Below are 14557 nucleotides of genomic sequence, written 5' to 3' on the forward strand. Positions count from 1 at the left end.
TTTTCTGATCACTGGCTGTAAGTGATAGAATATGTAAATATTTTAATGATACCTTAGGGAACAGGTACTATAAGTTTCCTAAACAGTCTGGGAATACTTGTAACAGACTACCCATGGTTCCCTATGGCCTTTGGCTTCCTGGCTGGACTGTTCTTTGCTGACATGCAATGGTTTGTGTCCTTTTCCTACCATCTGCCATCACTACCCACTAACTCTAGTATTAATGTTATTCATTGCATTTACATATATGCCAAAATCATATTATTTGTTTACCAACACAGTTGTTAATTGTGTCTTTCTGTCTTTCATGTAGCACCCTAAGTTTTCATCCAGTGTTTCCAACTTTTATAACAGTTTTTGCTTATAATAAACATACACCCTTTCATCATCATTAAGTTTTTTTATTTTTCTTTTTTTAAGATTTATTTATTTATTATATATACAGTGTTCTGCCTGCATGTATGCCTGCAGGTCAGAAGAGGGCACCAGATCTCATTACAGATGGTTGCAAGCCATCATATGGTTGCTGGGAATTGAACTCAGGACCTTTGGAAGAACAGGCAGTACTCTTAACCCCTGAGCCATTTCTCCACCCACCCCCTTTTTTTTGGCTTTTCAAGACAAAGTTTCTCTATATAGACCAGGCTTGCCTCAAACTCACAGGGATCAGCCTGCCTCTGCTTCCTAAGTGCTGGGATTAAAGGCGTACACCACCACTGCCCACACTTTACTTTTTTTTAAGACAGCACAGGATCTCACTGTGTAGACCTAGCTGGCCAGGAACAGCTCATATAGAGCAGGCTGCCCTCTCACTCACAGAAATCACCCCTGCCTTCCCCTCCCAGCCTAGGTGGGCACTACTTTGCCTAACTGTACTCACATACCTTTAAGTAAACTGAATGGTCTTGGCTCCATTTTCAGCATAGACTGATTTAGAAAGCTGTGAGTCACGCGGATTGTGACTATAGATCTTGTTTGATTTGTGTTACTGCTTATAATCACTGATGAAGTTGTGTTTTGAACTGTTAGTGACCTGCAAGATGCCCTGGTCATCTTACAGCTATATGAACGAATTAAAGTTCCTGTGGACTGGAGTAAAGTTAACAAGCCTCCATATCCGAAGCTGGGAGCCAACATGAAAAAGGTAGCAAAGCTAGAATCTGCTTCATTTCTTTCTTTTGTTTTAAAACCTCTGGACTCTAAGCTGCTTCTTGAGGATAGGAACTACATCTTGGTTTTGAGGAGATACCAACTATTTACAACACACAACAACACACACACACACACACACACACACACACAGATGGGTGGTAGAGACTGAACAAATGACAATCTTTAACCATTCATTTACTTCTGTACATTTGCAGTTAGAAAACTGCAACTATGCAGTTGAATTAGGGAAGCATCCGGCTAAATTCTCCCTGGTTGGCATTGGAGGACAAGACCTGAATGATGGGAACCCAACCTTGACCTTGGCTTTAGTCTGGCAGCTGATGAGAAGGTATAGTGTACAGTGTTGGCCATTCACAGTAATATGGGTCTATATGGTTCTATAAATTCACCCTTAGTATATTTTCACAGATTTCAATCAATCATTTAGTTCATTAATACACTTCCAAGCTCATTGTACTAAGACACTGAAATGAGTTTTCTTTGAGTGTATGTTCGATCTTCACTGGGAGATACCTTCTTATGAATTGGATAGAACGGTGGTTGTCAATCTTTCACAGGAGTCTGACATGTACACTTAAGCCTTGTGCAGTGTCACTGAAAACAATTGTCAGACGGGCCCCCAGCCCTAGCTCAGCAGTCCAGGATATACTTAGAATGCATGGAGGCGGGGCTGGAGAGATGGCTCAGAGGTTAAGAGCACTGACTGTTCTTCCAGAGGTCCTGAGTTTAATTCCCAGCAACCACATAATGGTTTACAATCATCTGTAATGAGATCTGGTGCCCTCTTCTGGCCTGAAGGGATGCATGCAGAACACTGTATGCATAATAAATAAATTAAATAAAAAAAACTAAACTAAATGGTTTCTAAAATAAAAATAAATAAATAAAAAGAATGCATGGAGGCTATCCCCAGACCCCCAAATAAATAAGGAAAACTTGTCAGAACCCCAGAATGGTGGCACACACTTGAAATCTCAACACCTAGGAGTATAAGGAGGGACAGGGCTGGTTTGAGGCCAGTTTGGGCTACATAGTGAGTTCCAGGACATCCTGAACTATAGCGTGGGACCTTGCCCCCCAAGGAACAAACCAAAAAATTATCGGAAGAAATAGGAACATGTGGTGGTATTGTGTTCCCCACAATATTGTGCATCCAGATAAATTTATTAGGGTGCACAATACCCAGGTAAGTTTATTACCTGCATAATATTTTTGGGAACACAATACCACAGGAACATGTATATGTATCCATTTGAAAATGAAGGTCTGGGCCAGCAAGATGGTTCAGTGTTTACTGGCACTTGTGCCCAGCTTGACAACCTGACTTCTGCCCTTGGAAGCCATGTGGTGAAGGAACCGAACCATCTCCTGCAAACTGTTCTCTGACTTTTGTAAGTGTGCCATGGCATACATGTGTCCACATATACATAATAACTATACTTACTATAAATTTTTAAGAAATTGAAGACTCCTTTATTTTGATATATTTTTGATAATTCATTGAGAATTTCATACATGTATACAATGAACTTTAATAATATCCAACCATGGGTTGGGGATTTAGCTCAGAGGTAGAGCACTTGCCTAGCAAGCACAAGGCCCTGGGTTTGATCCCCAGCTCAAAAAAAAATAATATCCAACCCCACTTGTAGCCTCTCCAACTCCTACTGGATATCCCCCATTCCCCTTCCCACTTTCATGCTTTTTTTTTTATAACCCACTGAGACCAATTAATGCTGCCCATATGTACACAGTGTGAGACAATCCATTTGGAGCATGGGAACCTATTAGAAGCCACAAGCCATTATAAAACTGACAGTCACACAGTAGCATAAACTGCCAATGGTCATGTGTGGGTCTTGTACACGCAACCACAGCCACTGGGACTTCATGTCCAGATGATGCTGTTTTTCAGCATTCCTTTCTGGGCTCTGGCCCTTACACTCTTCCCACCCCCTTGGAAAATGAACACATCTTAACAACACCAAAAGCATTCCTTATGCCTACATACCAGCCAAAGCACAGAGTATGAAGTGTATGTGAGTGAGTATGGCAAGGCTTATACCATTGTCTCAGATGAAGGTCAGAGAATAAATTTGGGAATCAGTTTGTGCCATCCACTGTAGGATCTGGGAGTCCAGTTCAGGTTGTCAGACATACATCAACTTACTTTCCCCACTGAGCCATCTTGCCAGCCCTCATGAAATCTTTGTGATAAATATGTACATGAAACATCTTTCTGATGCTTGCATTTTTCTTCATAAACTAGATTGTGACTTACTTCTGCTGATTCTCTTAGATATACCCTTAATGTTCTGGAAGATCTTGGAGAAGGTCAGAAAGCAAATGATGACATCATTGTAAACTGGGTGAACAGAACATTGAGTGAAGCTGGAAAGTCAACTTCCATTCAGAGTTTTAAGGTCAGTATGTGGATTATTATACATTATTTTTGCTAGACAATGGTAATTATTTTAAGAACAACCTTGTGTTTCTTTGTAAGAATTATTGTTGTGATAATGACAAGATTTCCCTGTAAGTATTTCCATGTTAATTTGTAAATAATGAAATTCGTTGGTTTGTTCCCCACCTTATTTTAATAGGACAAGATGATCAGCTCTAGTTTGGCAGTTGTGGATTTAATTGACGCCATCCAGCCAGGCTGCATTAACTATGACCTTGTTAAGAGCGGGAACCTTACAGAAGATGACAAGCACAATAATGCCAAGTAAGGGCCAGCCTGCAGTGTCACACAAAGAACACTGGTGTGACAGCAAGGCACTTCCACCCCACACAGGGATGGCACCTCAGAAAGAGCTCTTTATTTGAAGGGCTTTATTGAGATCCAGTTTGAAGACATCATATACTTCACTCACTTAAGTATACAATCTAATGGTTTTTACATTGTTCACAATGTTATATAACTATCACCACAATCAGATTCAGGACATATAAAAAATGATACCAGAATCTTTCTGAGCATCATAGTCACTGTCACCACCCTCTACTTACAAGCACCCTAGCTTCAAGCTCTGTATTTGTCTATTCTTAACTGATTTCGCTCTCTACAATTTAACACCAATTATATATCCCTCATAACACCAACTCCCCTTTGTACCCCTTAACACAACTACCCAAGCCTCTCTCTGTCCTTTAGTGAGAATAGATTTGTGGAGCTAAAATAAGACAAGGAAACACTGGATAACCTCTATGAATGAAATCCTATCATTTGCAACAGATGATGATAAATATCAGACACAAAAATACAAATATGGTGAGATCATGTATCGGTGAGGGGAAGCGCAATTTTTAACTAATATTGTTATTTACATGTGGGTTATTTCATCTGCAGGTATGTCTGTGCACCACTTCTGTGCCTGTTACATGAATAGGCAAGGAGAGTATGCCCTATCCACTGAAACTAAAGTTACAGATTGTTGGGAGCCACCAAGTGGGTACTGGGAATTGAACCTGGGTCCTCTGGAAGAGTAGCCAGTCAGCCATCTCTCTAGGCCATGAAGGAAATATTTTCAAGCTTCAAGTTCATCACAAACAAAACAAAAAAGATGAAGAAAATTATTATTTTAGAGAGTTCAAAGGTTTACAATTATTGATGAAAAGAATGAACTGAGTCCTCTAAATTGTTCACTAACCTCCATGCACACACTGTGAACCCACATCCCACAAACACATGCACACACAAATAAATAAGATCATTAGAATTTAAATATATGAAAACAAAGTTATGAAACCAGACACTGTCGTTCAAGCCCAGAAGTCAAGTACTCAAGAGGCTAAGGCAGGAGAAGTGTAGATTCTGGGCTAGCCTAGGCAAAATAGCAAGATTTAATCTCAAAATAGAGAAACACACAAAAAAAGTTCGGGTGTAGCTCAGTGGTACAGGGCTCGGAAAAAAATGAATGAGGCACTGGACTCTAACCTTAGATCCCACCACACCCCATTTAAGAAGTAGGTATGGTGGGTGTCAGAAAATAAAACAGTAACCTCAGCCCTCTGGAGTCTGGGGCAACAACATTATGATTTCAACAGCAGCCTGGGCTACACAGTGTGGCAATGTCAAGGAACAAATAATAAATAAACAAGCCAAAGGAATTTAGTACTGTGTCTGACCTTCAAGACTTTCAACTGCTTCTTTAATGGATTACTAAAACAACTTAATGCAAAACAGTACCAACCTGCAACAAGGCAAAGATAACCCTTACAAGCATGGCTGGCCATACCTTAGAGTGTTTGTCTATACCTTTTATTTTATTTAAACACATTGTCCAATTATGCCTCTCTTATATGTTATGGATCAAGCACTTTTGCAATATATGCTCAGTTCCCTCAATAGCAAGGCACTTGTTATCTCTTACCAGAAGCCTGAGCCTTGGAAGTCTCTCATATTATAGCAACATGCAGATCTTTCCCACCACCTCTTCCATTCTTCAGTAAAGGCCAAGACTGTGCCCAGGTTTACTGGGTGACCCATGATAATTTCACAAATACATGCTGTTAACTAGTCCTCAGCAGTGCTTTTTAGGACAATGAAAATGCTGCTCTGCCAAACTTAGAAATTAGGCACATCATTTCTCTCATCTTTGAAAAGTATTTATAGTGGAAATGATAAATTTTTAATATCCATGAAGATTCCTGTTGCAGTATCTTGGAAATGCTTCCTGGATCATTTGAGATGTGCTCCTTCCTAGCTGCACATGTAGGTCTTTCCATCTTACACCTTGCCTGCCCTTCACCCAGCAAGGGCAGATGCTGTCTCTACCTCTTCTTCAGTATTTGAAAGTATTGGGTGCATCGATCTAAGCACCTGAATTTTTTCTTCTGACACTGAACGGTTGGGAACTGCCACATACCTCTCCCTCCGTTCCATCCCCAGCACCCCACTCACAAAAGAAAATATCTGGTATCTCATTACACTGCACAGAGAATTTCATATTTTTATGATGTCAGTGCTTCAAGCTTTGGTTTCTACTTCATATTTGAAACAAATGAGTAAATAAAGTCCAAAACAGTACATTGTAAAAAACGAGCATAACATGGGCCTGGAGAGGTTGGGACTCAGCAGTTAAGAGCACTTGTTGCTCTTACAGAGGGCCTGCGTTCAATTCCCAGCACCCACATGGTGGCTCACAAACATCTGTAACTGTGCTTCCAGGAGATCTAAGTCCTTCTTCTGACTTCTTCAATTACCAAGAATACATGTGGTGCCCTTACTTGCATGAAGAGAAAACATTAATACACATAAAATAAATAAAATAAATCTCATGTGTAGATTTAGAATAAGTTAAAAATCAATTCCAAACAAAAAAATAGAACAGAAAACAAATGTGAACTTATTAATTGGTACTTTCTGTTTTCTGAAACGATGTCCCACTGTGTAGTTCTGGATGCTTTCAAACTTACAGTGACGATTTTGGCTCAACCTCTGCCTCGTAGGCCTATAGAATTACAAGAATGTGCCACCATGTACAGTTCTGAGATTTGTACTTTCCATACAGAAAATTTGCATCCCAATCACTAGTTTATATAAGAAGAAAGAGATGGTGTCGTTGTGCCTAGAGATGTGGGTCAGTGTTTAAAAGCACTGGCTGTTCTTCTAAAGGATCTAGGTTTAGGTCCCAGCACTCAAAGGGCAGCTCATGATTTCCTTAAGTCCAGGTTCAAGGGATCAAACACACCTCACACAGAAATACATGCAGTCAAAACACCAAAGAACATAAAACAAAAACAAATGAACCTTTAAAAAAAATTCAAAGGTTCCATTGACAAAGAAAAGTCTCATCTCAGTTTTTTTCTCCTCCAAAACCAGGTATGCAGTGTCAATGGCTAGAAGAATTGGAGCCAGAGTATATGCTCTTCCCGAAGACCTTGTGGAAGTAAAACCCAAGATGGTCATGACCGTGTTTGCCTGTTTGATGGGCAGGGGGATGAAGAGAGTGTAAAATGACGAATCTGAACAGAACCAACCTTACCCAGAGGTGCATGATTAGCAAGTCAGCTATTCCCAGGTGAAGTGCTCATGGCTTAAGGAATCCTTGGTCATTTAAAGGACTTTTAATTTTGATTAACAGGACTAGCTCATCATGACAGCCTTCAGGGAAAGACCTTTAGTAATAAGCAACTCCTCTTTCCCTTCGAGTGGGATCTGTTCAGCACATCTGAACATGCTCACAGCCGACCACCTGATCTCTCCACCTAGAATGTTGCCCTTGACATTTTCCTGTTGCTGTGTAATATCTCTCTGTGTACTGTTTCTCTCTTAGCACGTCCATCTCTTGAGACTTGCTTAGACCGGTTAGATAGGAACAGAATCAGCTTGCCATTTTGCCCTTCTGGCTCAGCCAGTTTTGCTGGAGAACTGTGGGAGGATACCATGTGGAGATGAGTGTCCTTTGTTCACTTTGTAGTGCTGAAAATCTGCTGAAGTAACTGAGTCTACAAAATGGACTAGACGTTTTCCTCTTTCTTTTATTCTTTAAAATCAGTATCTTTTTACAGTATTCTTACTACATGATTATTTTTTGTACATTTAAGAATATTTTGATGACAGTCAACAAGTCTGCTGATTTCCTACTTTTTTAAAGGGACTTCAAGTAAAAAAGAAAAAAAGAAAAAGCATAAACTATAGGTGGAGGAAAATGGACCCTTGAAGTTGTATTTCCCCCTTACACCCATGCTTAAATCAAATGAAATATTGTGATCTTCAATGAATCAGTTCAACACATGCTTTTTGTTTTGGGAAACTTTATTACAAAATTCTCTTTCGATCTAAAATACTCTTACATATGATGCTTTTGAGGAGAGAATGAGCTCAGAATTTAGACAGGATTCAATGAGCAAAGGTACGCTAAGTGTACAATAGATTTTTAAATGTAACACCTGTAACAAGGAGAGTTGGTCACACAAAGAGAAAGTATGTATGTCAGACTTGATGTTCTCTTCCTTTGTCAAGCTTTTTTTGCTATAGTTCTCAAGGGCGTTATGTTAATCTTAACTCTGAAAAGTGATGTATCTGGTAGCAACATAGTAGTGCAAATAAAGGCATTTACATTGGTAATTAGTCTCTCAAGGTTTTTTATTTGTTTTGTTTTAAAAGATTTGTTATTATTCCAATTGTGTGTTGTGTAGAGTGGTACCTATGTCCTACAGAGAGGGCATTGGTTCCCCTGGATCTGGAGTTTCAGGCTGTTGCCATCTACTTGATGAGGGTGCTGGCCACCAAACTTGGGGTCCTCTGAAAGAGCAGCCTGTGCTCTTAATGGGCTGAGCTGTCTTTCCAGCTCACTGTTTTGTTTTGAGCTAGGTCTCCCTGTGTAGCTCAGGACAGTTTTGGACTTGGGTCTTTCCACTTCAGTTTCTTTAGTGCCAGTCTTACAGGTATGCCTGCCCTGAGTCTCCTCTTGGTGCTTCTGCCCCATAGTGATACATCAATGTTGATCTGCATTGCCATCTTTTTCTGTTATGTTCTATCTGATCATTTGTATTAGATTTGAGTTTGAGAGCTGAATTGGAAATGTACAACTAAGGAGAGCACAAATACATTGTAAGTGTAGTGTTCCTCTGATTTACCTAATTTCCTTGGGTGAGGGCAAATAGGAAAGAACATAACATTCAACAGGTGCTGGGTTCAATCCCCATTCCTGTATAACATATTTTATCCACTGCCACCTTTTCCCTCCCTCTTTGTCTTTAATCTTTTGAGTGTTCTTTGGTGTACAGACCTTGAAATGGGAGAATATGACTGACCAGGGATGAAAAATGACTAAGGCAGGCTTTCTTAGCCTCTTTACAGTTGACACTGAGGGAGGGAGATAATTCCCTCTGAGAGGTGGTAAGATGGGTCATTCCGAGTACTACAGGATGTATAGAAGCATCCTGTAACCTCTGTCTACTGGATACCAAGGCCATGCTCCTGGGTGTGTCCACCAGAAATATCCAGCCATAGCCTATTGTCCCCTGGGATAAAAAATGGACCTTAACTGACAAGCACAGTGTTATGATGCCCTTTTAAGATTTTGCATGATTAATAACATGAAGTCCATGTTGTTTGCCAAGTGTAAGAACAGACCACAAAATACAATAAAACCCATGTTGAGAGTTTTATTAAGGGGGATTGGAAAGATGGGCAAGAGAACAAGCCTGTCAGAGAGGAAATGTCCAGAAGAAGTGAGGGAATGGGTGGAGTATGCTTTTTAAGGATCACCTTGCCTGTGCATATAGAGTATCCAAACCAGGAATGCACATAGATTATGTGGCCAAGCTGCACATGGATTGTGTAGGAACTAAGGTCCTGGAGACACTAAATATTTGGACAGAATGCTGACACTGCATGCACAGTCATGGAACTCCAGAAGTGCCTAGGAACATGTTGGGAATGATATCATTCATTCCACCCTTTTGTTCTTATAAAAAGTAAGGGGTTTGGGGTGCTGAGTGAATAGGAATGGGGATAACAGGTCTCTCAAGACTACATCCAGCTGACTTGGTGGATATCGGATTTTTTTTTGGGGGGGGGGTTGAGGTTGCCTGTCGTCCAGAGGTAGCTGTTTGTCTTCACTGCTGTTTGAGCTCTGTGAAATCATCCAGCGCTGCTTGGATCTCAGTTTGGACCCTACAAGATGCTGGCAAGGCAAAAGATAAAGTTTAGATATTTTTTTCTTAGATCCTAGTACTTGGGAGAAAGGGGAGATGAGGGGGGTTCCCTGAGGGGTCCCAGGATGAGAGGGGGTCCCAGGACCAGGGAAAGGTTGAATGCTACTTATCTGGAGTGAATCTGACCTGTCCAGGAGGGTCCAAGCTCTCCCTGGAGCTCAGAAGAATTTTTAAGTTTATGAAAGAGACAAATTTTAGACATGTTAAGAAGCACCAAAGGAAAATTTAAAATCTTGAGCTTGTACCTATGATATTATACTGTTTAGTACTCTGTTATCAGAATTTTATTGGTTAGTGTTAAAATTATGGGGTCATATAGCAGAGAGAGGGGAAACTGGAAAATGATTTACTTTTTCCATTATTACCAATTAGGCTTCTTATCTTCACCTGAGACAAACCTTATTGTGTATCAGGTACCTGTTTCCTTTCATTATGGCTGTATCATTTTAGAATCCGAGAGACACAGATGATTGATTGCTGAGGGCAGTCAAGAATAATAAACTGTTATATTAAAGTCTGTTTATGAGTCTCCCTTGTGAGTAATATATTGGAATTGTTTAATAAAAGAGGAAGAGTTGGATGTATAAGAACCCAGTTTTTTTTTCCTGTCTGAGAGAGTACTACCAGTGAGAAAGGGACATGTACCTTAATCAGTCCATCCACTCAAGGTACTCTCAAAAAGGGAAGGAGAGTCACCCAGTTGGTTTGAATAGAGTGGCGTTCCATAGCAGCTCAAAAATTTGTGACAGTGGGGAGGAAAAGTGGGAGACAGAGTCAGGCAGTGGGAGTGGCCTTCTACCAGAGAGGAGGAAAGGGCTGGAGGAGCTGGAGGAACAGTCACTTGAGAAGAGGAAGGAGAAGGAGGTAGGAAGTGGGTGTTCAGTATCAGGGTCTAGAGTAATAATGAGGGGTTCCTCTGTCTCGGGTTGCATAGGTAGGAGCACATGGGCAGGTGAATAGGAAGCAAGGGGAGAGGGTTTGGATCTAAGATTTTAAAAAGGCTTGGATATAAAATAATATGTTCCATCTTCCCATTTGCTGACAGAAGGAAGATAGTTCCCATAAGAATATTGGGGTCCCTAAGATGAATGCATGTATGGCACTGGGAAGGGGAAATAGACAAGATGTCCATGAGTAAATTGGGGGTGGTGGGGCAATAGAGGGTAAAGGATGGGAGATGAGAACATAAGGGAACAAGTCGAGCTGGAATGGGGATGGAGTGGGAGAGCAATGAAAGAGATACCTTGATAGAGGGAGACATTATGGGGCCAGGGAGAACCCTGGTGCTAAGAAAATTCCCAGGAATCCACAAGGTTGACCCCAGATTAGACTACTAGCAATAGTGGTGAGAGGGCCTGATCTGGCGGGTGACAGAGATTTGTCCTGACTGTGGGCCAGGCAGGAAAACTCTAACTACACTGGCTTACCCCAGTAATCAGATTGGTGAATACCTTAACTGTTACCATAGAGCCTTCATCAAGGAACTGATAGAAGCAGATGCAGAGATCCACAGCTACACACCAGGCAGAGTCCTGGGAACCCAGTCAAATAGAGGAAAGAGGGATTCTATGAGCAAGGAGCATCAAGATCATGATGGGGAGACCTACAGAGACAACTGAACCAAGATTGTGGGTCTATGAGCAAGGGGCATCAAGATCATGATGGGGAAACCTAAAGACAACCAAACCAAACTAATGGGAACTCATGAACTTTACACCTACACCCATGGAGCCTCCATGGGACTGGACTAGACACTCTGCATAGTGAGACAATTGTGTAGCTTGATCTGCTTACGGGGCCCCTGGCAGTGGGATCAGGATTCATCCCTGGTGCATGAGTTGGCTTTTTGGAGCCCACCTCCTATGGTGAGACACCTTGCACAGAGTGGATTCCAGCACAGCCAAGTCTACATGGTGAAACCCTACCTTGGAAAACGAGAGAGAGAGAGAGAAAGAGAGAGAGAGAGAGAGAGAGAGAGAGAGAGAGAGAGAGAGAGAGAGAGAGAAAATGTGAATGCTATGTAGTCTTAATCCCAAAGGTGAAAGGAGAAAGACCAACAACCCAAGTCATCACTGCCAAATTAAATAAAAGCAAGCAATTAATTAAAGCAAGCGTTTTTTTTTATTGTGTACACAGACTGCCTTCCCATAAATTGGAGTTTAAGAGGTCAACAGTGGACATGAGGAAGACAAAGTTTTTGTAGCTTAGGGGTAGGGTGTTTCCAAAAGGGGGGATTTGGTGGGCAAAGTCAGTGTGGTTAAAGGAAAAGAAAAAAAATGCATAGAAAGTTAATCATAAAAACTTCTTGAAACAAAGACATCATTGCAAGGTGGGCATAAAAAGGGAGTTATAGGGCTGGAGAGCTGGCTCAGAGGTTAGGAGACCTCTTTCAGAGGTCCTGAGTTCAATTCCCAACAACCACATGGTGGCTCACAGCCATCTGTAATGAGATCTGGTGCCCTCTTCTGGCCTGCGGTCATACATAGTGTACATATAATAAATAAATAAATCTTTTAAAAAAGGGAGTTACAACAGCAGATAGTCATTAATAATCTTTCAAAATAAAAGCATGGTTGTCTTTTCCTAGAACAGGCCATATAGAATCATCTGTAGTAAAGGTTACAGGTGAGATATTACTCCATCCTTGAGAAACAAAGGTTAAATCATAAATAGGAATAAAAGTTTGTGTTTATTATATGATGGTCTTTAAGCCTAAGGTGGAGGCAAGCTGATTCATCAGTAGCCCAGGCTATCCTCAAATTCCCTATGCAGCCAAGGATGATTGCAAATTTCTGATCTTCCTATCTCCACCCCTAAGTGCTGGGGTTATATTCATGCACCACCATGCTTTGTTTTTGCAGAGCTGGGAATCAAACTCAGGACTTGCTACCAAATAAGCTCTCTCTCCACAAAAGCTGTCTTTGCACTGACAGAGGAACATCCAGCTTGAACATTATTCTCAACTATAACTTCTAACTGGCTATAGACTGCTGTGGAACAATCTCTGTACACTGTAAATATGTATTGCTCTCATTCTCAGTAAAAAAGCTGATTGGCTAATGGGATGAATCCACAGAGTCTATTTGATGGTCAAAGGAAATTATTTGGGGGTTAACTCACATTCAGAATAAAGGAGTTGGTGGTAGAATCCTGGAGGGGTGGGGCACAGTCCAACATGGTTCTGTGGAGAGCTATGCCTTGATCTGTACCAACATCCAAGACCACGAGGTAGCAAAGAAAGAGGGTGCATACTTGTATCCCAGGTCTTAAGAGTCTCTGGCAGCTACATCCAGGGGCAGGTAGCTAGCAGCTACCTGCTGCCTCACTAGGGGCAGTGCTCCAGGGCATCACTATATCTCCCCCTTTTGTCTTAGGAAGAAAGTTCTAACCTAACACAAAACTATACACAATAGGAGTAATTATGAAGGAGAAATAAAGGGCAATAACATAGACAAATGGAACTACAACCAACGAGGACAACATCAAACAGGAGACACATACTAACATCCAGAGAAGTCTGGAGCATGGGTAAATGGCACATTTCAGAGATCATCCAAAAGGTGCACTCTCCTGAAGAATCTGAATCTAATACTTAATGTGTTCTAGCTAAGATATGAGAAGATTGTAACTGTGACTGTGACTTGAGAAAATGGGAAATGGATGCAAACAACTTTTGGGAGACTTGCGGAGAATAGACAGAGACAGCTGGCAGCCTTGACAGTCACCTAAAGTTTCTCAGCATTGGTGATGCATCCAAATTGGCTACAGGCTTAGAGTATCTGACAGACCATTTTTAGAAGCAGGTAATTTTGAAAGACTATCTTACCCTGTCTTAGCAGAGTACAGTAGTCACTTTTCCCTGTGTCCTGCTTGTCCAGAAAGGACAGCATTCATACTGTCAGGAGTTGAGGCAAGGGCAGCTCTTTGCCTAGTAGGCCATTTTTGTGCCAAGAAGAAGACAAACTTCCAAATGGAAAAGTCTTAGAAGCCCAACATTCTTTAGAGATCAAATCATTGCTGCCAGGAACAACAGTCTCACTTCAACAGAATTCTAAGTTATTTTAAATGCCACCCACAGAGGGAAATCCTGTCTTGGGGGGAAAAAAGAAAAGAAAAAGAAAGAACTGGGTTAATCAACTGGCGGATCGTCGTGAACCTTTGAGTTTTCCAAAAGCTTCACCCAGCATCCTAGTTAGCTCTCTCTGAAATTCCTCATATTGCTGAACTAACAATGACATTTTTCTGCAGTGTTGAGCATGACGAATGTTAAACTATAATCCTTATTGAAGCCTAATGAACATATGATTTTGACCAGTGCACCAATGTTACCAGGCCAATCTATCTGAGATTTTAGAGAGCCATGTGTGCAGGTTTAAGTGAGAATGACCCTCATAGGCTCATATTAATTGAATGCTTGGTGCTGTGGGATGTCTTCTGATGCTGTGAGTATGTGTTGCCCTGATTTGGTTGAAAATGGAAGCCCATTGTCCTATGGCAAGTCAGGGAACAACTGGGTGGGAAATTGCAAGAGAAGAAGACAGAAAGAAGAAATGCAGAGAGGAGGGACGCCACCCACCCACCCAAAGAAGCAGATGACAGCAGACTGAATAAGCTACAGAACACATGGAAAACACATAGATTAATAGAAATGGACAGATTTAAGATATAAGAGCGTAGTTAGCAAGAAGCCTGAGCCATTAAGTCACACAACTGA

The 14557-nt window shown here is 41.1% G+C and overlaps 1 protein-coding gene across 1 annotated transcript; it reads left to right on the forward strand.

Annotated features, from left to right (window-relative positions):
• Window positions 1–996: 996 nt before the first annotated feature.
• Window positions 997–7405, forward strand: LOC118576262 (plastin-3-like). Its single transcript, XM_036176580.1, has 5 exons — window positions 997–1144; window positions 1368–1501; window positions 3473–3596; window positions 3777–3901; window positions 7001–7405. The coding sequence occupies exons 1-5, from the start codon at window positions 1136–1138 to the stop codon at window positions 7131–7133; spliced, it is 525 nt and encodes a 174-aa protein (XP_036032473.1). The 5' UTR covers window positions 997–1135; the 3' UTR covers window positions 7134–7405.
• The last annotated feature ends 7152 nt before the right edge of the window (window positions 7406–14557 follow it).

The sequence above is a fragment of the Onychomys torridus genome, unplaced genomic scaffold (assembly GCF_903995425.1).
Source record: "Onychomys torridus unplaced genomic scaffold, mOncTor1.1, whole genome shotgun sequence".
NCBI lineage: Eukaryota > Metazoa > Chordata > Mammalia > Rodentia > Cricetidae > Onychomys > Onychomys torridus.

What these genes read in the sequence shown, in the direction of transcription:
- LOC118576262 (XM_036176580.1), top strand. An exon ending in GTCTGGCAGCTGATGAGAAG is followed by an intron (nt 1,502 to 3,472) that starts GTATAGTGTACA and finishes TGATTCTCTTAG; the next exon opens with ATATACCCTTAATGTTCTGG. An exon ending in GACAAGCACAATAATGCCAA is followed by an intron (nt 3,902 to 7,000) that starts GTAAGGGCCAGC and finishes CTCCAAAACCAG; the next exon opens with GTATGCAGTGTCAATGGCTA.